The sequence below is a fragment of the Canis lupus genome, chromosome 1 (genome assembly GCF_011100685.1).
Source record: "Canis lupus familiaris isolate Mischka breed German Shepherd chromosome 1, alternate assembly UU_Cfam_GSD_1.0, whole genome shotgun sequence".
In the NCBI taxonomy this organism is placed as follows: Eukaryota; Metazoa; Chordata; class Mammalia; order Carnivora; family Canidae; genus Canis; species Canis lupus.
The window spans coordinates 67,269,817-67,295,869 of record NC_049222.1 but is presented as its reverse complement, the minus strand read 5'-3'; the positions used below and the strand labels follow the sequence as shown (position 1 = coordinate 67,295,869).

The window sequence follows — 26,053 nt, the reverse complement described above, 5'->3', positions numbered from 1 at the left end:
CCAATTTCAGGTTTGCATGTTAATATGGGAGACCTGAACACACAGACATACAAGGTGAATGGAAGATATTATGCATTAAATGCCTTCAGAGAAGTGCAGATAAAAGCCTTTGAGAATTAAAGATCACTTATTACTTTGTAAGGCGTCCTGGGGCAGGCTTTAACTGGGAAAATAGTATATTTTTAACTGGGCATCCGGGTACTTCCATGTGGACATCTACAGGAGGAAGATATTCTAAATATATGGAATGAAATGAAAAATAATACATATATTGGGCAATTCACATTAGCTTTCGCATCAGACAGGTAGACTGGCTTGTAGTCTCCAAGGAATACAAGTCCTTGGGAGAAGTATACGAGATAAAGGTGTATTAGGAGACCCTTGGGTTCTAGGGAAAGAGTGTTTGTTTGTTTAACTTAGTTGTTTAGCCTGGGAAACCTTCCACAGTGTTTTGAATAAACAAGTTATGTAATTAGAACTGCTCTTTGGAAGGTCTGGGTGAAGAAGGCACTGGAAAGTATTGGTAATAACCAGAATTTCCAGGAGTTTAGGTGAGAGAAGATTAGGCCCTGGATTAAAGAAAGGGACCAAGAAATGCCATAGATCTTCTGAAATGATGCAGTAAATAGATTGCAGTAAAGAGATGATAGTAAATAGTAAATAATTGTAAATAGATGCAGTAAGTAGATTCGGGACTAACTGAAGAACAGAGAAGCCAACGATATTGTCAAGATTTTTGTAGAAGAACTAAGGCCTTTAGGACCACTAAGAACAAATATAAAATAATTCCTTAGTGCTTTTGCACTTTTACATACTTTCTTCTTCTTTTACTGTTCTTCTGTGAAATTAGGAGCTTCTGCATAATACTTCAAAATGTAGCCTTACTAGTACTGGCTAATAGAAACAAAGAAAGGCAATGTCCTTTGTCATCATTATCATATAGTGTCACCATGTCGTGTTGTCCTGTGGAAACATTTGAAAATATTAGTAACTTTTAATAGAAAACCGCTTCATAAAATCTTTTACAATAAAGTGTGTAATGATAAATTGGAAACTTTTTTACTTACAGGATTTAAGGGGATTTCATTTGCTTTCAAGGTCAGTATAAAACACACTAGAACATTTTTCTGACCCTATAGATTGGCTCAAGGCTCAGTCCATACTCTAAGCCTAATTGTTCCAAAGATAAGGCAATGAATGCTTCAGAATGCTTCAGAATAATTTCTGCCTTACATGTGTCTTCATATATGGGACTTATGCAGATTTGGGGACAAAATCAATTAGGATAATAAAAGATATTTCACAGAAGAACAAGGACTATGATAGAACATAATAGAAAAGCCATAACCGAACATTTAAAGACTAAAGTTTTGAATTTGGAAAATATTAGTGCCCCCTCCCCACATTTGTTGAGTGTAAAGATGTTTATTAGTTAGATTTTTTTTTTCCTGGACATTTTCAGACCTTAAAATAATGTACATAAAATGTATAGCGGTGCTTTAAAAGTTTTTAAGGGGCAAATATTCATAAAGCTGATCTGAGTACGAATATTGTAGTCATTAGATCATTCACTAACTTTAAAATGACCGTATCTAATTTTTGCCCTTGTTCCTTTATCTTAGGAGATCATGAATCTTCAGTTTTAATATAGGTTCCCATTTTCCAGGTAGAAGTTAAGGAATTCATTCTTCTTATCTCTGTCAATTTTCTGATTTACAAATGAGCTGCAGCAATTAATCCTTGCAAGTCTCCTGTATTAATTATAGTCTTGGGCAGTTTTCCTTGCAGTTTTGTAATTCTTTTTGTCACATTTGCACTGTGTTTAGTATCTCAGCTTGATGCTTGTTGACATGCTGATTCATGTTTTAGTGCGCTGGATAGGTTTTATTCATCTAGAGGAATGAGTATAAAGAGGTCACACCTTATAATCGCACTGGCATTTCTGGTGTGTGTAGGCCATATATCTCCTTTTAATTTAATCTCTGAAAAATGTACAGGGATTTCTACAGCTAAGCTGTACAAATCGATGAAATTTATAATCAAGGCTGTCTAATCTCTAAACCTAATATAAAACTTCACAACTATTGATTACAAGCAAAGGATCTGCAAGCTGTTAATCATGCATGAAAGCAGAGAATAAATGGCGGCTTCAGAAAAGGAAATGGACAAATAATCATCAGCCCTGCAGTCCTAATCTGTCTTTCTCTTCGCCTGAAGCAAGCATGTTACCAGACACTTGAATTTTAAAATCAAATATGTTAAAGTGTATCAATAGCCATTATCATTTTTGAAATTTGTGTACTATAGCTCTTTTTTTTAGTATAATTTAGAAGGTTTCTCTTCTTCAGAAATGGGATCAAAAGCAAATTAGTCTATTGAATATGTTCACAGAAAGAATAAAAGGAGGACCTAAGTTGACATAGTAAAATCATAACCTTTGTAAAGAGCAAAATGGCCCGTATATACTTGGAATATCACTATAGTGTGATTGTTGTTCAGGGGTTGGGGGGATGGAGGCTTTGGTGTCATGAGACAGCTTCGCTTAAAATGGTCCCTAAGCATTCCATTAACTATATGAATTATATACTTTGTAATAATGTTTCTAGTTTGAATTGACTGGTTCAAGGACAGGTGTGAGACGCTTCCAAGGGAGTTACATCATTGAGGAAAGCACTAGTTGGGCATCAAAGCATCGTTAGCACTGTTGGGATGAAAATATGCGTGTAAATGCGTTTTTTGTCAGACCTATCCATTCAGAAGGAAAATAATTAAACTGCATTACAGATTCACTTTTCTATGTACCTACAAAGCCATGTTGATATGTAAGACTAAGCAGTCTTAATAAATGTCACGTCGCGACGACGGAGTAGGTACCAGAAACCAACCAGCTGGGTCACTATAGCTTAGGACAAGGGACTGACGTGTCCTGTGCAGAATTATTAGTTCCATATTCAATGTGTTAGGATCTGTGAGAGCACAGTGGGCAAATGACCCTATGCTCAGAGGGCATGCAGGAAATGAAGACAAAACCCCTTGTTTAAGATCATGTTTCGAGCCTGTGTCAAGCACCGAGTCGGCACGTGGCAAGCACAGAAGGAACACTCCATAAGCACGTGGTGGCTCGTGCAGCCCATCGTGAAGCAGGAAGGTTTGTCAAGTGCTGTTCAATGGAGAGATCACTGAGCTGACCTCCCCAAGATTATCCGGGAGTTGACCGGGCCCTAGTGGGGCAATGGCCTCCCAGAGAGGCCGCTGGGCGCCCTATGGCCTCGGCTGCCTCACGGGCCTGCTGTGGGGCTGCCTGCTGGCGGGGCTGCACTGACCTCTGGACCCCGAGGGCAACGGGCTCCGCTCCATGCGTGTCTCATTCTAGAAGAGATGGTGGGGGTGTAAGAACAAGCAGCAGCTCTCGGGACCTTGGAGAGGCTGACCACCGGCCCGACATCACCCTGGGCCCAATTCTGTGCCCAAAGCGAGTGACAAGGCAAGCCCCCAACCGAAGGATGCACGGAGAGGCCCCACCTCTCCAGGTTGCAAAGTCACGGGGCCAACGGTGTGAGTACAAGAGGGATCGGAATCGACATTGCAACTACTGTACAGAACTGGTTCTTAGGTTCTATCTTCATTAGGCTTTTAACTTCAAATATAAAAATTTATCAGCACTATTTGCCTTACTGTTCAGAAAATAAAATTTTGAAGCATATGCTACGGGCCAAACAGTGTGCTGGGCGTACAAAATATTTCCCTCATTTTTTTCGGACAACCTAAGAAGTGTGTTGTTTATCTTCTTTTGAGGGATAAGGAAAGGCATTGAAAATCACTTCTGGAGTTCTATAGACAAGACCTCTCAAGCCATCTTATGTTTTATACTACCTACTATGTTTTCGTTTTATGTTTTTTTTTTTAGGATTATATACAAATCACTCCCCCTTTTATGCCTGATTAACACTGTTGCTAAATATTTTTATGAAAGATAAAGCTTGTTTTTAAAGGAAGAGTCGATTTTTTTCTTCCATAAATTAAGAAAATGCCTTTTCCCCTTTTTTTTTTCTATTTTTTTGCTTTATTCAAGTATAGGCAGGTATCTATAGAGACTGCTTTATTTTTTAAGTTCTATTTAAATTATGACACATAAGTGGAATATGCAATATCAGAGATGACTTGAAGTGGATTCATTTGGTGGTAATCACGTTTCTTCCAACACAGTCTAATGTTGTCACATAAACATGTAAGAGGAAAAAAAAAAACATTTAAAGAGTCCCCAGATTTTCAACTACTCCTGTTTTGGAAATGAGGATTCATGACAAGACATTGAGGAAAATGTATCTATTGGGAAAAGAATGATCTTTGTATTTTTCCCTTGTCACTTTGGTTTTCTGGTTCTCTAAAAGTCAAATGCTTTCCTGAGTGTTATTTTAGAGAAGATGCAAATGGTAAGGCTATTAGAATTATCTGATAAACTTCAGACTTCTGAAAGCAGTGGAAATGACATGTTTTGGGTTAATTTGATGATGTGCTTAGTATCGTTCTGATGGCGCTGGGTAAATATTACTGTGACTCTGTGGGAGGGCTGAGTGAGCCATACACCCTGTCATTCTCCATCCCCTGAGTGCACGCTTGTCATTTTCACAACACAGCCAGGAAGCCAGAAGAGCTGACAGTTGGTTTGTGATTATTCCTGGACCTGAGGCTCCCTCATGTTACCGTACTAATCAAGTCATCTCGCCAACTTATCATTAACTCAATTTGACCCATGGGAGCAGAGATGAAATCTTTTTGGCAAGACTAATGATGCTGTGAGATTGAAAAGATGTGCAGTGTAAAACCTTGATCCTCCTCCATCCTTAGCGCACGGAAAAGAAGAAAAACACCAAGCATCGGGAGGGAGAAGTAATGGCAGTGTCTCCCAAAGACCTTAAGTTTTTCCTCCCCCAAGGCCTGCCAGGGTTTTCTTCCTATTTATATTTTATTTATTTATTTATTATTTATTTATTTATTTACTTACTTACTTACTTAATTTATTTATTTATTTTTAATTCCCCTTTGTTCAGAAATTTCATCTCCATTATTTTTTACTTTATGCTAACAAGTATCTTCCCTGGCAGTCAGGAAATTCACTTTTCCTGTATTTGTTTTGATGATTGGAATGAAAATTATGCTCTGCAGTCCGCTTCGAGGAGTTCTGATGAGAAGGCAGCCCGGAGCACGGGAGCTCCTTGTTACGCTTCAGTGTTCTTAGTTTGTGTACATTTTTGACAAGATCTTCTTCCTCTTCTTCTTTTTTTTTTTTTCTTGGCATGAGCTTTGGGACATCTTCTGTTTTTCTCTGACTGACAGCTGGATAATAAGTTTTATCATTAAAAACTGATTCTCAGGAAATATGATCTTTGCTCTTGATTCTCTTGTAGCTGCTAAAGCTTTTGTTTTTACAACTCTTTCAGAATAACTGGAGATTATCACTGCAAAAGGACATGGATATTGACCTGTCATGTCACGTGTTGTTTAGCAAGTACCAAAAACATTGAATTCCCTTTTATCCATTATCTAGAACCGTTTATTAAACCATCTTGCCATTGAGAGGGGACTCAAAGTCAACATGTTCTATCTCTTCATGTCGCCTTTATTTTTCTTAACCTTCAGAGAATTATTAAGTAATTCTTCATTTTCTCCTATCAGGTTGGGTTAAGTATTTGACAGAAAAATTATTACAGGCGTAAATCCCAGGCTTGATCTGTTTAGAATTTATGTGAAGGCAGTGATATATTAACTTCTTTATTTACCTGCTAATTGTTTGGTGTTGGCAATAAGTGTGTATGTACATTTTCTACCATTTCTTTTCTTATTTTTTTTTCTTGATTTTATATGGCCATTTTCACTGGATCAGTGAGGAAATGGAAGAGCAATACATGGAAAAGGGGAATGGGAAAAGTTAGTAAAATCGACTGATCAACATTTTGCAGGGAAAACAAAGAAAACCAGATAATAATGACATTTCTAATCACATATTTCTTTTTCGATTTACAAATTAGTATTTTCCTAGGATTTATTAGAAATGAATAAATGGAGGAGGGCTTTATCCCAGTTTGGTTGCACATTTGTCCATAGCGCAGTTAATTAAGAGAGTTGAGATTCATCAGCTGAAGAGTAGAATGGGAAAAGACCAGATTTTGCTTATAGTTGCAGTTTCTTCACCTGCTTTTTTTTTTTTTTTTTTTTTTTAGTATTTTCTTTATTTATTCATGAGAGACACTGAGAGAGAGAGAGAAAGAGAGAGGCAGAGACACAGGCCAGGGGAGAAGCAGGCTCCACGCAGACAGCCTGATGTGGGACTCGATCCCAGGTCTCCAGGATCACACCCTGGGCTGAAGGCAGCACTAAACCACTGAGCCACCTGGGCTGCCCTCTTCACCTGCTTCTTAATGTAAACCCCCAACCCTGTTTTCCAGGTATATCACAAATGGCCTCAAACTTTTTTAATTCCAGGGGTGCCTGGGTGGCTCAGTCCATTAGCATCTGATTCTTGATTTAGGCTCAGACCATGATCTCAGAGTCCTGAGAGGTGGAGCCTTGTGTTGGGCTCCATGCTGGATGTGGAGCCTGCTTAAGGTTCTCTCTCCTCCTCTCTCTCTCTCCCCCCACTTGCTCATGCACTCACTCTCTCATAAATAATAAATAAATAAATCTTTTTAATTTCCTCTGAATCCCCCTCTGACGGATGACTTAGGAGAAAGAGTTGGAACAGGGTATATATGGAACACAGAGTTCAAAACATAGAATGATTTAGAAAGTTTGACTTCTTTTTTTTTTTTTTTTTTTTAACCAACTTAACTTTGAACTGTTCGTGGCTCACCAATTTCCAACCCAAAGTTACCTCTATCTCTATTGAAGTCACTCTACTTCTTGGTCCCTTTATCTCCCTAACATATTGCAATCTTTAGATTTCTCTGCCTCTAGTCCTTCACACTGGATACAACCTCCAAATTAACATAAACAATTCATTATATCAATTTTCTGCCCATTCAGTGACTCTGTAGCCTTTGGTATCAAGTGCAATCTCTTACCATGCCATCCAACATTTTCCCAATCTTTTCCAATCAGCTTTTCCTACCTAATCTCCTACTGGATAACTTGTTCAGCAACCAGATGGGATTAGCATTTTCTCCTCTCTTTTTGTATTATTTACCAAACTACATCTATAGATCTTCTTGCCTTATCCATTGAGATCTAATGCAAATGTCTCCTCCACTTGACAAATGGAAGTTCTTTCTCCCTTTTGAATTCCCACAGTATTGTATTCTATTCACATACTGCTTATATCATCCTATTTTAATTATTTATCTTTTTTTCTTAACTACCATCTTTACTTAACATGTTAAGCTCCCTGAGGCCTATTATTGTTTCTTTCATGTTAGCCTTCTCCATGGTATCTGGTGTTGTGCACTTTATGTGATAGGCAATCTGTTTTTGTTTTATAACAGGTAAATGACTTATATAAAATATTTTAATGTGATCCTTTGCTGCCTGAAGGTTGCTCTCTTGCTATGCCTCTTCCTAAGTTTCTGCCAAAATTTTGCCCTACAAAATTCAATCTCTTCAATTTCTTGTTTCTTTCCCAAATGTCCTTTTACTAGAAAAGCAAAAATAAGAGAGAAAGAAAGAGTTTTAGAAAATCACATGTGTGGGAGTACCTAATAAAGATTTGAAAACAGAAAGTAAAAAATTGGAAAGAAAGAACATTTACTAAATTTCAGAACACTTGGCAGCGCATCAATGAATACGATCTCCGTTGTTTTATCATCGTTATGGTTATTTATGTTGTTCGCTATTGATGCTATTTACTATGATGCCTCTATGTGCCATTCCCTGTGCTAGGCCATTTCTTTAAATTATTTAGTCCTCAAAACAGCACTTATACCCAGTTTGTATATAACATAATGAGTTTTTGGAAATATTTTTCTACCCAAGATTATTCTAGAACTATTACTTTGATTTAAAAAATTAATTTTTTATATATATTTATATCTTAGAAATACAACGAAGTTACTGGTAAGGCACAAGAATAATTGATCATTGTGAGGATGTTAGGTCATTTTATCATTGAATTTGTTGATAGAATTTTTTCTCATTTAATGTCATAGTAGTAGAACAGACTTGAGTCTTGCTCTTTATACTCTAATATATAAATCCCTGTGTATGTATGTAGTTGCCTACCCACATCAGACCTCAGAGAATTCAGAGGAGTGGCATAACAGAGTGCCTATCATGTGGGAAGTACGTGTATATAAACGTACATGCGTGAATATGTATGTGTGTGTGTTGTAGTTGAAAAGGTCCCACCTCAATAAAAACTGGAAAAAAAAAAAAAGAAGGGCACATGCCAATTCAGAAAGAATGTAATTAGACAGTGACTTCGTCTGAGTTATTGCAGATGCCAGAGAGCTCAAAATAATTGAGTTTTGTGCTGCATGTGTATGTGTTTACTTTGTTGAATGTGTGTTTCTGAGTATTACACTAGGTGAAAGTAAAATTATGTTGTAAGTCACTATTTTAGTAATAACTGCATTTATTTAAACAACTGTAAAAAAATACAAATTTTGAAATGCTATATTGACCTTGTAGAATGAATCTTTCCCTCTCAGAAAACTATTTCTTTTCACAACTCTTTGTTGTTATATACCAGTTAATAAAGTACTGGTTACTGAAATTATGGTAGTGGTTTATATACAGATATGTAGAATTTATAAAGCTACCCTTCCCTAATTTTAAATGTGAATTTTTAAAATATGACTTATATGAGGGTCAAAGTAAGCAGCACTTAAATACACCAAAACAAAATTCTCACTCTCAAAGTTGAACCCTAGGTATTTTTTTACATACTACATAATAAATATAACTTTTTAAATTGAGGATGTAGAGGTACTTTTTTTTTTTCCCACAAGCTGTGTAGCATTTATCTATGTACCTATTTATTGAATATGAGATTAAGAAGGTAAAAAGTAGTTAGTTAATATATAGTGTAATATTGATGTCAGGAGTAGTATTCAGTGGTTCATCCCTTACATACAACACTCAGTGCTCATCATAACCAGAGCCCTCCTTAATCCCCATCACCCATTAGCCCATCCCTCACCCCCTCCCTCCATCAACCCTCAGTTTGTTGTCTGTCTTTAAGAGTCTCTTACGGTTTGTTTCCTTCTCTCTTTCTCCCCCTTCCTATATGTTCAACTGTTTTGTTTCTTAAATCCCACATATTGAGTGGAATCATATGGTCTTTGTCTTTCTCTGCTTGGCTTTGTTTAGCGTGATATACTCTAGTGCCATCCCTAGATGTTGTTGCAAATGGCAAGATTTCATTCTTTTTTGATAGCCAAGTAATATTCCATTACTTTTTGATAGCCAGGTAATATTTAATTTCATTCTTTTTGATAGCCAAGTAATATTCCATTACTTTTTGATAGCCAGGTAATATTTAATTTCATTCTTTTTGATAGCCAAGTAATAGTCTAATATATATTCCATTATATTTATATATATAAAATATATACACATATGTAATGTGTATGTTTATTCATTCACCAGTCGATGCATATTTGGCTACTGTTGATAATGCTGCTATTAACATCCAGGTGCTGTGTCCCTTTGAATCAGTATTTTTGTGTCCTTTGGGTAAATGCCTAGTAATGCAGTTACTGGATTGTAAGGTAGTCCTTTTTTAACTTTCTGAGGACTTTGCACACTGTTTTCCAGAGTGGCTGCACAGTTTGCATTCTCACCAACAGTGTAAGAAGGTTCCCCTTTCTCCACATCTGTGGTTTCCTGTGTTGTTAATTGTAGCCATTCAGACAGGTGTGGGGTGATATCTCATCGTGGTTTTGATTTGTCTTTGCCTGATAATCAGTGATATTGAGTACCTTTTCTTGTGTCTGTTGGCCATCTGGATGTCTTCTTTGGAAAAATATCTATTCATGTCTTCTGGCATTTCTTAACTGGATTATTTGGTTTTTGGGTGTTGAATTTGTTAAATTCTTTATAGATTTTGGATGCTAACCCTCTATCAGATATGTAGCTTGCAACTATCTTCTCCCATTCCATAGGCTGCCTTTTAGTTTTGTTGGTGATTTCCTTCACTGTGCAGCTTTTTATCTTCATGAGGTACTAATCATTCATTTTTGCTTTTCTTTCTCTTGCCTCCAAGTTGCTTCTGCTTTTGACATTGGGTCCCTCTGTGTGGCTACACTTGCATCTGGTCTTGTCCTTCCAAGCCTAGAGAAACACCACATTCGTGCATACTTTGCCTTAGCTCTAGGGCTATTCAGAACTTCTTCAAGCAGTTCCAATAGCTATTCAACTAGAGCAGAATTAAATAGCACGTACGTTCCCTGTTTTCAGTGCTCCACAGAAGGGTTTTATAGAGGAAGCCAGAAGGCAAAAAGAAATTGGATATAATAAGATTAGTTAGAAGAACATTTCTATTTATTTCTATAATTATTTAAATTTGTAAATAGCATAATTAATTTTCTATTTTATGATTAGCTTGGGAGAAAATGTAGAAATATATAGTTGATAATATAACAAGAAGATGTAGGATTTGCTTAAGACTCTTAGTCTATAAAGTGTTGAATAGCTTCCTTTTGTCCTTACTACTTCTCATTTCCACTTTTTTTCACATTCATGTGTCTATTTTATTTTTTAATTCATTATTTTTCTATTATTTCTTTGTTTTATCATAGGTATACTCTTTAATCCCTATCCCCCTACTTATCCTATTCACCTACCCACCTCCCCTCTGCTAATCATCAGTTTGTTCTCTGTGTTTAAGAGTCTGTTTCCTGGTTTGCCTCTCTCTCTCTCTCTCTCTCTCTCTCTCTCTCTCTCTCTCTTTCTCCCTTTTTTCACTTTTGTTCATTTGTTTTATTTCTTAAATTCCACATATGAATGAGATCATATAATATTTGTCTTTCTCTGATTTGTTGCACTTAGCATTATACTCCCGACCTCTATCTTTCTTGTTGCAAATGGCAGGATTTCATTATTTTTTATGCTGAATAGTAATTCATTTCATCATATCTTCTTTATCCATTTATCAACTGATGGACAGTGAGCTGTTTCCATAACTTGGTTTTTAGAGATAATGGTGCTATAAACATCAGGGTGCATGTATCCCTTTGAATTAGTATTTTTGTGTTCTTTGGGTAAACACTTAGTAGTACAATTGCTGCATTATAGGGTAGCTCTATTTTTAATTTTTTGAGGAGATTCCATACAGTTTTCCAGAGTGGCTCATCAGTTTGCATCTCTACCCACAATACAAGAGGGTTCCTTTTTGCCCACATACTCACCAACATGTGTTGTTTCTTCTGTTTTTGATTTTAACCATTCTGACAGGTGTGACAGGTTTTCTGACAGGTTTTTTTTTTTTTTTTTCTTTGAACAGGCCTCTGCATTTGCTGTTCAGAAACATCATGTCTCTATGACTGCACCCCAAAGTCATCTGTAAACTTTAGATCATTACTAGGAATATCTGCTGTTTTTGTTTTTGTTTATTGTCTCATTGTCTCTACTCATCTCCTAAGTTACTTAGGTAATTTTTCCCCACTCCCTTAAATGAATTTATGTCACATATCTCTAACACAATTACATTTTTAATTTAATTTTTAATAAATGTATAACCCCTTTACAATTTATGCATCCCTATGCTCCCACTTATGGCAACCATCAGTCTATTGTCTGTACCTATGAACTTCATTCACTTTTTTTCTTTTCTATTTTTTTTTATTTTTTTTAGATTCCTCATGTAAGAGAAATCATATGGTATTTGTCTTTATCTGCCTGACATTTCACTGAGCATGTTAACTCTCGAGGTCCAGTCATGCTGCCACAAATGGCAAGATTTCATTATTTTTATGGCTGAATAATATTCCACTGTTTATATGTATATACACATGCACATTTCAGTTGTTTCCATATCTTGGCTTTATGAATAATGCTTCAATAAATATGGGAGTGTATGTGTCTTCCAGGTTAGTGTTTTGTTTTATTTGTGTAAATACCCAAAAGTGGAATTACAGGGTCATATGGTAGTTCTATTTTTCATTTTTTGAGGAACCTCCATTCTGTTTTCCATAGTGATTGCACCAGTTTACATTCCCAGCAGCAGTGCCCAAGGGCTCCTTTTTCTTTGACAACACTTGTTATTTTTCCTCTTTTTGATAGTAGTTATTCTGATTGGTATGAGCTGACATCTTATTGTGTCTTTCATTTGCATTTCCTTACTGATGAATGATGTTTAGCATCTTTTCATATACCCTTTGGCCATCTATATGTCATCTTGGGGCAAATGTCTATTCAGATCTGCTGCCCATTTTTTAATTAGATTTTTTTTTTTTTTTTTTTTGCTATTGAGTAGTATGAGTTCTTTACGTATTTTGGTTATTAGCCCCTTATTAGTTATACGAGGTGTAAATTATCTTCTTCCATTGAGTAGGTTTCCTTATCATCTTGTCGATGATTTTCTTTGCTCTATAGAAGCTTTTTATTTAGTATGATGCAGTCCCACTTATCTGATTTTGCTTTTCTTGCTTTCACTTTTTTGTGTCATTCAAAAAAATCATCACAAAGACCTGTTTCAAGGGGTTTCCTGCCTATGTCTTCTTCTAGGAGTTTCATGGTTTCAGGTCTTATATCAAAGTCTAATATATTTTTAGTTTTTGTATATGGTGCAAACTAGTGGTCTACTTTCATTCTTTTTGTGCAGCTGTCCAGCTTTCCCAACACTTTTATTAAAGAGACTGTTCTCTCCCCATTGTATATTCCTGGCTCCTTTGCCATAAATAATTTTCTCTATTCTGTTCCACTGATCTCTGTGTCTGTTTTTGTGTCAATACAATACTGTTTTAATTAGTGTAGCTTTGTAATGTAATCTGAAAACAGGGAGTGTTCAGCTAGGTGCCTCTAGCTTCTTCATTCTTAACATTGCTTTGACTTGTCAGAGTCTTTAATGGCTCTATACAAATATTAGGATTGTTTGTTCCATTTCTTTTTGAAATGCCATTGTAATTTTTTCAAAGATGTATTTATTTATTTGAGAGAGAGAAAAAGAGCATGAGAGAGATGGGGAAGGGCAGAGAGAGAAGGAGAGACAAAATCTCAAGCAGATGAGGGGATTGATCTAATGACCCCGAGATCATGACCTGAGCCACAACCAGGAATCAGGTGCTTAACCAATTGAGCCACTCAGGTGTCCCACCACTGGAATTTTGATAGGTATTGCACGGAATCTGTAGATTGCTTTGAGTAGTATGGATGTTTCAATAATACTTATTCTTCCAATTCATGAGCACAAAATATCCATTTATTTGCATCTTTTTCAATTTTTTTAATGCCTTTCTTATGCTTTTAAAATTGTTTTAAATTTAAAACAAACCACTGTGGCTCAGTGGTTTAGCACCACCTTTGGCCTGGGGCGTGATCCTGGAGCCCCGGAATCAAGTCCCACGTCAGGCTATCCCGCATGGAGCCTGCTTTTCCCTCTGCCTATGTCTCTGCCTCTCTCTCTGTGTGTGTGTGTGTGTGTGTGTGTGTGTGTGTCTAATGAATAAATAAATAAAATCTTTAAAAAAAGAAATACAGAAATTTATAAAGGGGGAAATTTCAGATTCAAAATAAAAGGTTTCTCAAGTATAGAAATACTAGATCTAAAAATAAATACTAAAACAGAGGAATAAGTATTTATTGGTGTTTGTCATCATTTTATGGAAGATTTTCATTCATATACTGCAAGTATTTTAGGGAGAAATCTTACTTTCTTATTCTAGATACTTCTGTCACAAAGTATGGCCTAACCTGAACGTTACCTCTAAATTTTATCAGTTTGCTACCTAGCAGACAGTAAAATCACGGTTTATCTAGACATTGTGGGATGATACCAACTACAACTGCCTGGTCATCTTGGTGGTCAGTGGTGCCAAAGAACGTATTTTCACTGAACTGTGTAGACTGAACTTAAGTGTCATCACTTCCCTTCTGTGCCTGGTGGGAAAATGTGAGCAGAGAGCTGCACATATAAAGAGGTTTTTTTTTTTTTTTTAATGATTAGGAAGCCACATCTTTCTTCCAACCTACTTACAGTGCTTAATGTAAAACACATAAAACAAAAGTGATGAAAGAAGGAGACTGGATACTGTGAGTAGTCAGAAGACTGGCGCACAACATTTAAAATCTAAGCTTTGGATTCTACGATGGATTAATTTGCATGTATATGTATTTTTGTAGTTGTGAGGTTTTAAATGGCCACCAGAGTGTATTTCAGATGGCACACATAATACATTGAACTGGAATCCCAATTTGGGCTTGCCATCTGTGTACCATGCTGACTATTTTTACAGGACTGAGATTTTGATCTCAAAAATGAAAATTTATAAAAACACCCAAACTGGGCTTTTTGTATTATTTATTTTCCTTCTTTTTTGTCTACTGACTCCCACTTAGCAAGAGCACGGACTATTCTTACTGAGTTAAGGGAGGTACCAAGATGGCACTGACCTTGGCCTTGATCGTCAAATCACTGTATTAAAGCTTAGCTGTGTATTGGTTTGTTTACTATGTAGATTTTGCCATGGCCATGACTTTCATAGAGTAATTATTTTGATTAAGTTCAACGATGAGAGTTAGTCTTGCATGAGAAAGAATACACTTGGGAAGCGATGATGGATGGACTCCAGTCTTCAGAGTGTTTAGTCCTGCCAGCATTTTCCAGTTGAATGGACATTCACCTCCCAGTTTGGTTTGGGTGACAGTGAATGGATTGTCAGACCTGACTGTTTCCTAGAAAAAGATAGAGATCAAGAAGGATAGATGACAGTGTGAATATCCACATGTGTTCTTGCAGTTTTTCCCAGATATTTTTCTGCTTTGATGAACAACATCATTATTGAAATAATAAATGTTAATTAATATCTGCGTCACTTTTTGGTAAATGGTAGTTTAGTATTACAATTAGACTAATTAGTATACACCATAGCTTGGTGACATGACAAATCATGGAGCAGAACATGTTGACTCTTATCCATTATGATATATTAGCTAATTCACTTGCTCAGTAACGACAAAAGAAAAGAGAGACAGGGAATTGGGCAGTAACAACAGCAACGACTCTAAGGGCATTGTGGGCACATTTTCAGGGTTTTGTCTTTCTGCCATGTTCCTGAGTCCTATGGATCATTAACATTTTCCATTGGTACATCATAGTCTCTGACTGAATCCTTCAGGAATAAGATCATGAGTAAATAAAGAAAATGAGAATAAAAGATGACTTTCAGATTTTCCTAGGTTTACACAGGCTGTGTCATGCTCAGTGTTTGAATTTACCAGGACTATTTGTTATAAAGGTGACAGCTATCTGTATCTCTGATGTATTTTTCAGAACCTATGCGAACCCCGAAGACGTTAAAGATTGCTGAGATACAGGCAAGACGCATTGCCGTGGACTGGGAATCCTTGGGTTATAACATCACTCGTTGCCACACTTTTAATGTCACTATCTGCTACCATTACTTCCGTGGTCACAACGAGAGCAAGGCAGACTGTTTGGACATGGACCCCAAAGCCCCTCAGCATGTTGTGAACCATCTGCCACCTTATACAAATGTCAGCCTCAAGATGATCCTAACCAATCCAGAAGGCAGGAAGGAGAGTGAAGAGACGATTATTCAAACTGATGAAGATGGTATGTTCATACTTCGTTATTTTAAAAAGGGGGAATTATATAACGGGATTATGTAATTGGTTACAGTTTTCTATAGAGTCGCCAAAATTACTCTTAACAAGGTTAACTTTGAAAAGAGTTTGCCTTAAACAAAGAAGCTTATTAATATCCTTCGGAGTAGCATCTAATATTGGATGAAATGTACCCCTACTGTTTTCTGTTTTTATATGTTAAAGTAACAACTACACTAAATTTTAAATACTAAGTTTTTCCTATCAAATGTGCAAAAGTAATTTTCACTATTCATGGCATTACATCATTTACCTATTGGTGAAATGCACTTGACTAAAATTCAGGTTTTTGCATTTTACAAACCAATAATAGCAGCTTTCATTTTCCTTAATATTTGAAAAGAGCACTGTTTGCCTATTCCACTCATTTTTAGATGGTCTTATGTAAGTTTAAATACAAAAGAAGGTTTGAAGTTCACGCTTTTAAGTCTAAATAAAGGCCCTTATCAAATATCGGCAAGCTGTCATCTTTTATCCCTTTAATTACCACCCAAGGAATTTAACTATATTATGTCCAATTTCTATGTGTATCACTTCAGAATTATTAAGTCATAGGAACAAACATTTATATTAATATCATAATTTGCACACACCTGCTATAGCACGATAGTTCATCATTAATGTGAATGAGTACCTTTCTTGATTAAAAGTACAAATGATGATATTCTGATAATAAAAGTAAGACATGTAAGATATTTCATTTTTTAAAGATTTTTATTTATTTATTCATGAGAGACACACAGAGAGAGGAAGAGACACAGGCAGAGGGAGAAGCAGGCTCCCTGCATTGAGCCCAATGTTGGACTCAATCCCAGGACCCCAGGATCATGACCTGAGCCAAAGGCAGATGCTCAACCGCTGAGCCACCCAGCCATCCCTAAGATGATTCATTTTCAAAATTTACCACTATGAATGAAAGTGTTTGGGGAAAAAAACATGGCCTATTTAGTGAATGGAGGCAAAGCTGGACTGTGAGTCAGGACTCCTGAGTTTTCAGTCCTGGCCCTGGTAACTCTATCACCTTCCCCAATCTATTTACTCGGCTAGGTTTCCATTTTTCATCTCTATATGAAAGTTTAAATAAGATGTTCTCTCAGGTTCCATCCCCTTCTAAAATTCTCCTTGAATCACCTGTCAGTAGGGCCATATTTTTGTTTGGATTTCAGAAAACAGGATGTATTTCATACTCAAGTGTTTCCAGTTTGCCTCAAGTTCTCAACTTCAGGCTCAGCTGTATATTTTGATGACTATCAAGTATAAAATTGCCTTAAGATAGGTCAGTATACCACTGTTTCTAGAAGTTTCTCTGTATCACTTCAAGCTCTCTCACTCTGGAAAGTAGAAATCACCCAGATTTGTTCTATTATTTTTGTTGTCATAAAGAGAAGTGAGTGCTTTTCAACCTCATTTAGCTCAGATTTTGAAGGTAATAATATTGTCCTAAAATTTGCATGGAGTTATTCTCATGTTTCTAAAATTTTCAAAGAACAAACCTAAGACTTATTTATGGTAAATGTACTTTGTCCATGTGTAAGGTAACCAAACATGATTACCTCAACTATCATACTTGAACTTGCACCTAATATTTCAAACAGTAAAACTTGCTCTAAGACATAAACACACACTCATCCACCCCCCCCAAACACACACATAAACACACCCCAACACATGATTGTATAAAAAAGAATAATTAGCATAGTTGCTTCTTAGATGGGTGATAGAAATGGAAAGTCTAAGCACAGATGCAAAAGAGCTGAAAAATATCTCATTTCATAACGTGAGATAAATATTAAAACATTTGCATTACACTACACATGTGTAAGCCATGTCTTTAGTAATAAGAATGTACTCACACACTTTATTGCCTACACTTAAAATTTTAAAAACTTGGATTCTTAATTGGTTGTTTTAGACTCAATTACATTTGTGCTTCTTTGGCAGTCACTCTCTAATAATATAATTCATTTTGGCGGTGTACTTTGATATGGCTTTTAGTTTGCCTTTCTTCCCCATAAAGCAAAGAATATAGTCAGGCTCATATAACTTGTTCATATTTCATTAAATTTTTCAATGTATTTTTGGGTGCACATACAACCAAATTAATAATCGGGAGGTGAATTGCTATGCAATCTTAAATTATATCCTAAATTCATCAACTTCATGACTGTGCTATTTTATAGAGATACAGTTTTATAAACATAAAATGAAATTAACTATATAGTATGCAATTTCAATATCATTTCTTTTTTTAGTTTTATTTTCATCTATGCTTTGAAGAACCATTTTTTATCGGCTATAATTATATTGAGTTGCAAGGTCACAGAATAATTCTACCGTGAGAGTTTTTTCTTTTTTGTTTTATATGTAAAAACTAAATGACTGAAGGACAAACTTCATATAAAGTATTTTCGAGTAACGCAGTCTTCAGATCTGCCCACATGAACTCCATTTTCTATATAGAATACTTGATATGACTCAGTGTTCCTAAGAGGGGGACAAAATATCTAAATCATAATCTATGGTTGCAAAGATCGATGGGTTATGATGATCTAATTAAGTCAGTCTTACTAAATTATTGCTGCCCTATATACATAGAAAAAGAATAAATTATCAACCATCTAATAAAAGAATATAATTTCATGAAAAGAATTCTAGAGACATCCATAAATCATGAGAGCAAAGCTAAAATGATTTCCCACCAGAACCCTAAGGTAGAATTTATATTTAATTTATCGCATATATTTTTTAATGCATGGGTAGAATTTTTTGTATGAGATTTTGTTTTCATTTTTTATCCTCGCATTTATAAAAATCAATATTATGAAGTTAGCTCAGCAGAAAAGTCGGATTTGGGGACATTTTTTGCTAATACAGAGTTATTTTTAAATGTACATTTATTATATTTTAAAGTCTGCAGTGCTTATTTAATATAATCTTGCCCCACCCACATTTCCTTTTTCCTCTCTCTTCTATTTTGAAAGTTATATTTTAAAGGATTTTCTTATATGCAAAAAAATAAAAAAATAAAAAGCTGAAACAGCTCTCAAATAAATCACAAGCAGGGGAATGAAAGTCAGCATTCTGTCTCCATTAAAAATTGTTGATGTGGAAATGTAGAGTGACATTCCCTGCAGTACAAAGATGCCACGATGATGGGCTTAGTAACTTTGTGTTGTATTCACACAAATCAAAAGTACATATAGACATTATATGTAAACATCGTCTTTCTTCAAAGGTGAAGAGTTCCTGAATATAATTTGCCTGCGGCCGCTCCCCACCCCAGCCCACCTGTGTCCGTGTGTGTTCTGTAGGGCACCGACGTGTAATTCTCTCGTCCACTAGCCCTGGTGCAAGATCTGTAGCATGCTACTGTCCGGGCCAGGAGTTTTCCACAAACTTATCCCTCTTACAAATATGGCCTGCAGGTCCTCTTAAATGCATTTTATGGACAAAGTAGGGTATGTGAAGGAGAGCGGACAGAGAGCAGCAGCTGGTGGTTCATTCGGTGTAGGGTCCCAACTCTTACTCTCAGCTCGGGTCTTTTTTTTTTTTTTTTTCTTTTTTTAATTTATTTTTTATTGGTGTTCAATTTACTAACATACAGAATAACACCCAGTGCCCGTCACCCATTCACTCCCACCCCCCGCCCTCCTCCCCTTCTACCACCCCTAGTTCGTTTCCCAGAGTTAGCAGTCTTTACGTTCTGTCTCCCTTTCTGATATTTCCCACACATTTCTTCTCCCTTCCATTATATTCCCTTTCACTACTATTTATATTCCCCAAATGAATGAGAACATATAATGTTTGTCCTTCAGCTCGGGTCTTGATTTCAGGGTCTTGAGGACAGGATCATGAGTTCGGGCCCCATGGGCTCCATGCTGGGTGTGGAGCCCACTTATAAAAGGAGACGGGGACTGGTGAGATGGGAAGAAAAGCAGAGAAATACACAAATTCTAGCAAGGCTACTCTTCAATTCTACTCCTCTTCTGATGCAGAATTATGCAGACGTTTCTAACTAACTTTATTTGTGAACCATTTGAAATACGTCCACATCGTGTTATATAGTATTTGTTGGCCATATTGTGGTTGATGACACAGGTAGTAATTATAATGCCATCAAATAAACAGTTTCTCCCTAATTGGGGTCCTGCCTCCGCAGCCACCATCTATGAAAAAGGTGAAGAAATGCTTTTCCTTAATTACAATCATAAGCTTGTTTTTACTCTCCTCAAATGACACAACACGTATCACCCTTGTTGGTTAACTAACGCCCATGGCAGCCTCCAGAAGTGCCCCCGAGGGCCCCCAGGGCCGTGAGGACCCATCTGCCCTGGCCAGCTGTGCAGTCTCTGCCCTAATGGGGCCTGGGACGTGTGGGCAGTGGAGGCTTTGCTTAGCCTCTCCCCGCGCCCACAGCTGACCGCTGCACGTGCAAGCTTCTGAAGTTTAGTGCCAGCATCTTCTCTGCTTATGGGTTTCTTTCCTTTTTGGTTTTTTTCTTTATGAATTTATTATTAATGTGCCAAATTAGATTAGCTGTCCCAGAGGTCATAACATCATTCGTCGTCTCCTTCTGGTGTGAAATAAATCTTCCTCTTTTGACGTATCATTCAGAATTTCTTGATGTTGCTAGCGACGAGGCAATGCATTCCCTTTGATCCGGTGATTTCTAATTTATTTCAATCCTCACAAAATTGCTGTATACTCCACAACTACATTTGCAGATAATGCCATGTGTGAAGTTCACTGAGACGTTAGATTAAGGAAGAATATTAATTAAAAACCATACTTGCCCAATATTGGGTCAGTATTTCAAAAGAAAACACATTTTTAAAGCAAAGTAGGATGGATAGGGTACATATTTAAACATTATCTGAACGAGAAACTAGATATTTGTGTGACTGAATAGCAACTGTATATTTAGATAAAACACACAAAAGCAAATAGCAAAAGCATCTGATTTTTATATTTTGTCAATAGAAACTGACACATTGTTCACCGCTGTCACTGGGCATTGTCAGTTCTATGACATTTGCAAATAAGGAGCTGGTTCCTCAACTGTTGTCATACCTGGGGACACTTCAGCACTGGTTATGCTGATTGTTGAGTTCGAAACAAGTCTGATGTTATAAAACGGCTTGATGCTTAGCATTGCAAAAGGGAATTTCATTTAAAAAGACTGAAGCAATGATATTAGAACCTATTCATCTTCGTGTTTTTTAAAATTATAATCATCAATGCTGTCCTTTCTAAGTTATAGAAATTTAATGAGGATAGCACAAAGAGTCAGATTGATTATTAATGGGCATTTCAAGTCAGTGTTATATGACTTGGCTTTTGAGTCCAAGGAATGTTAATTATTATTATAATTAATTATTTAATGACATTTGTTTATGGAGACACTTGGGCTTATCATAATCTTCAGAATATCTTTCAGGGAAATATAGCTCTGTTCTTGACACAAATTACAAATGAGATCTTCATGTTATTAGAGATATACAACAGAGAAAACTAGACTACACAATTTATTCAACTCTCTAAGGGGATAGAATATTCTTTTGAATAAAAATAACTTTAGAGTTGTACATTTTCTCCATTGGAAGCTTATAGATTACTTGAAATTCCCATTTGTTAAAATCAGAAAACTGGTGACATAGCTTATTTTCTTTTTAAGAACACATTTTTTTTTTTTTAGTTTTTAATTTAGCTTGTATAACTTACAGTATTTACTTTTTCTGTTTCTGATGTAATGATCTTTCTAACCAAAAATGTACATTCTTGTAGTGCCTGGCCCTGTACCAGTCAATTCTCTTCAGGGAACATCCTTTGAAAATAAGATCTTCTTGAACTGGAAAGAACCTTTGGATCCAAATGGAGTCATCACTCAATATGAGGTATTGGGACAATAAGGAAGTTCACTGAAATGTGGGTTGAAGGGAGAGTAAAAGGAAAAAGTTATGGAGAAATAATGGAAAATAAGTAAGTGAGGATTAGAGGATCACAATCATTTTTATTACTCTTCTGTTTTAGTTTACAAATTCCTTGATCCCGAAATTGAATTCGAAAACAAATATTGGATGGCACCTAGAATTTTCTAATTCTTAAAGTAAATGTATGTTTCTGTTGTTGTTTTAGGGAAGCAGGATGGAGCTTTTCAAACAGACTTACTGATGATTGTAAAGAATGAATTTTTATAAAATTAAGATACTCATGCTTTATACTGTATTTAGGGGAGGCCACTGAATGTTATTTCAGAATAAATTCAGAATTACTATCTAAACGGCAAAATATATTACAAACCTGACTATTCCAGAACTTAATCTCAATTTTGATTACAAATCATTATCTTATTTTTAAATAGGAGAAGCTGAAAAGAAGAAAAGATCATCTTAATTGCACAAATGTGTAGTTCTGTTCCTGCATAGTCAGTGTTGATGAGAGCACAAAACACTGAAATTTCTCGTGGCTATGAAGTGCATCATGGGAATGGGAATCACTAGGGCAGTCTTACAAAATGTGACTGTATGAGCACTCGAGTGCCATTTACATGAACTCTGTTATGTAACTCGGACAAAGTAGGATGATGTGACTTGTAACAAGCATTTGTTGAACACTCTGTGTTTCATGTACATTAAAATATATAACCATAAGATTGTGTATTTTTGTGTACCCATATTTAAGTAAATTAATTTATCTTTTGATGAAAGAAAACACGTATACAGGTCCAGTCAGATATGATACCTCTGGGTATATCTATGGATGGCTGAGTGGCTGGCCGGTTGTCTGGCTGGATGGATAGACAGACAGACATCAGATATAGACTGACTATGAAATAACATATCCAAATGAGAAAGAGAAGAAATTTAAGAAAAATGTGATTCACTCCACAGAGATACCCTTGAATGCTACCTTATTTAAAAGACGTTTATTTAGATTATAGCATGACTTATATTGGAAGTGTAATAGTGAATCTGTTTCTTAAAACAGGTCAGCTACAGCAGCATAAGATCATTTGATCCTGCAGTTCCAGTGGCTGGACCTCCCCAGACTGTATCAAACTTATGGAACAGCACACACCATGTCTTTATGCATCTGCATCCTGGAACTACCTACCAGTTCTTCATAAGAGCCAGCACCGTCAAAGGCTTTGGGCCAGCCACGGCCATCAATGTGACCACCAATATCTCAGGTATGCAAAGGAATAAAATGCAAAGAGGATTGGTTTGCAATGGCATGTTCTAGAGAATCATATACTCAGGGTAGTCATCTCACTTACTAAATCTTTAATATAGTTATCTATTCCTGATTGAAGGTTTGTTAAAGAATTATGTGGATACTACTCCTGAAACTGGTATTACACTATCTGTTCACTAACTAGAACTTAAATAAAAATTTCAAACAATGATATATGAATACGGATTACAATTGGTTACATGTCCAAACCCCAAAATATCTCAAATAGTCACTTTTAATTGACAACAGTCTTTTTAAATATGTCATTTTATCTTAATTAGAATTACGTAAAAATTTACTATGAATGTTAACAGACTTATTATGCCTTTGAGGAGTTGGTAGTTATTATGGTATCAGATATTTACTGTAAGTATATTTTATCAAAAGAATGATAGAGATCTTTGATCTGCTGTTATAATGACACATACCTTGTCTCTTTTCCATTTTCCCTGACATTCTGATATTTTTAAGCAAATATAAGCCATTCTTTCTCTTAAAAAAAGAAAATCACACGTATATTCATCTAAATTTTAGAATGGGTTTAGGGTACTGGAGAATTTAAGTTGATAGACAAGTAGAGCTAAATTTCACATTATTTTATGTTCACAATATCAGTTTGTAATTGCCTAGATTATTTACAGATACGATTTCTCCTTCAGTCAAGTCATCAGTTAAAACCTGATTAAATTTGGCCAGCAATTAGCATGGTAATATGCCCTAATGCTCTTCTAGCTTATGTAATGTTTTATTTTAGTAATTTAAAATGATTAAAATAAATACATATTATATATGTAACATTTCCATTTGTTAACATTTTGAATATAAAACCTTGAAAGTTTATATCTTGAAAAATATTAGCTATTCCAATATGAGCTATTTATCTTTTTCTAACAAAAAAGAATTTTAAAATATCATCCATTATGTCAGAAAAATAACAATATATTGAGGTTGCCAGTTGACTTCCTAATGAAACCATTTTAAATCATCCATTTAAAATATTTATTGAATCACTAGAAAACATGATCTAATGATATCATTGTACAGTGAAACATGTCTCCCGCCCTCTAGAATGAGGCAGAGTGCTGTATTTGAGTAAGATCCTTCAATAGAGATAGTTACAAAATTACATGAACTTGTAAAACTGAGAACATTAAACAAATAGGCACTGTCAAGAACCAAACTTTATTATGGTTTAGACATGTTTTCTTATTGAATAAAAAATGTATAATTAAAGACCAGAATACCCATCTAGCATCTTCTTTGAATAATTTAACTGCATTTTTACTTGAATCAGCCTATGTACATGGGTACTTGATTTGGACTTTAAAAACTTGATTGCAATCACTGTGTCTTCAGGACATGTAGTAATCAAGCTGAGGCTAATAAAATTTATGGGTAGCGTGATTCTCAATATCAATTGAAATTTTAAGGTAATTTATTGTTATTTATTCCTTGAGTGCAGAAATTATATCCCTTGCCATTTTAAAAACATTTTTTTAAGATTTTATTTACTTATTCATGAGAGACACAGAGAGAGGCAGAGACACAGGCAGAGGGAGAAGCAGGCTCCATGCGGGGAGCCCCATGCAGGACTCGATCCCAGGACCCCAGGATCACACCCTGAGCCAAAGGCAGACACTCAACCACTGAGACACCCAGGGATCCCTTAAAAACAATTTAAATAAAATTAAAATCAAATTATTGGAGGCATGGTGTATGTGTGTTTAGTACGCATATATACAATCACATGTGTATACACATTGTATATATTTAATATCTGTTGATTCTACTTCCTAAATAACTCTTCAGATAATTTGTCTCTTTCTTATGTCCTTTCCATCTAGATCATATTTTAGACAGACCATTGAAATATCTTTCCAGGCACTATCCTTACCTTCAGACTTACCTTGCTTTAATGTGTTTTTCTATGGATATTTACACAACATATATTTCTTCCCTAAATTTTTTCAAAATCTAATAAACTGTGTTTGGTAGGACAAAGTCCAAACATCCATGCATGATTAGTGTTTGTGCCCATTAAATTTATGGCTCCTCCCATCCACCACTCCCACCCAGGAACCCAAAGCTCTAGCCGTCAGAACACGTCTCCTTTCACGTGGATGAGGTCTACAAGTATCTGCTTCCCATCTCTGGCATCTCACTGGATGCTTTCTTGTCCTGACGAGTTTTTTACTGCCCTTTTAACATTCAGCTCAGACATCGTCTAAATCCTGAAGTTGACTCTGTTTCATTTTTCTAATTCCCAACCCTGGTTTAGACAAGTGGTTCTTCTTCCAGGTGTGGTCCACAGACCAACAGCATCAGCCTCACCTGAAAATTTTCTAGAAATGCACGTTATCAAGCTCCTCCCTGGGCCTATCGAATTAGAAACTCAAGGAGAAAGGGGCAGCAGTCTGAGTTATAAGAAACCCTTCATGGGCTTCTGATCTCACTAGTTTAAGAACCCGTTTTAGCGAATGAACTGATTTCTCTTTTCATCACTTAAAATTTGGCTATATTTTTTTTCTTTTTTTTTTTTGTATAAGATTCTCACTCTTGGGGTACCTGGGTGGCTCAGTCGGTTGGGCATCTGCCCTTGGCTTGGGTTGTGGTCTCCGGGTCCTGGGATCCAGGCCACTCCCTGCTTCTTTTTCTCCCTCTCCCTTGGCTAGCTCCTCCCCACTGCTCGTTCTCTCTCTCTGTCTCTCTCTCAAGAAAATAAATAAATCTTTAAAAAGAAAAAAAAAAGATTCTCACTCTTGATAAAATGTGAATCTCTACTTTTAATTCTGTAACTGTCAGAGACCATGTTTTGTCTTTATACTCATAGCATGTATAACATTTGACATGTTGTATATATTCAGTAAATGTTCAGTGAATGAATGAAATACTTTGACATTTGTATTAGATACCATTTGTTCTCAGTGTCTCTGATAACTAGTTTCCTAGTTATGTCCTCCCTAAAATATCTTTCTACGTAGAAATAATTGAAAGACATTTGAGGTCACTTTTTTGCCCAGGTCAAGATTGGGAAGGCCTCTCCTGT

General features: G+C 36.0%; 1 protein-coding gene across 6 annotated transcripts in view; it reads left to right on the top strand.

Annotated features, from left to right (window-relative positions):
• Positions 1-26,053, top strand: part of PTPRK (protein tyrosine phosphatase receptor type K) — a 546,322-nt gene that overhangs the window by 410,531 nt on the left and 109,738 nt on the right. For all 6 annotated transcript variants that reach the window (XM_038526752.1, XM_038526753.1, XM_038526755.1 and 3 more), the window contains exons 8-10: positions 15,422-15,724; positions 21,559-21,668; positions 22,762-22,963. In XM_038526752.1, the coding sequence (XP_038382680.1) occupies positions 15,422-15,724; positions 21,559-21,668; positions 22,762-22,963 (615 nt within the window). The remainder of the gene's footprint in view (positions 1-15,421; positions 15,725-21,558; positions 21,669-22,761; positions 22,964-26,053) is intronic.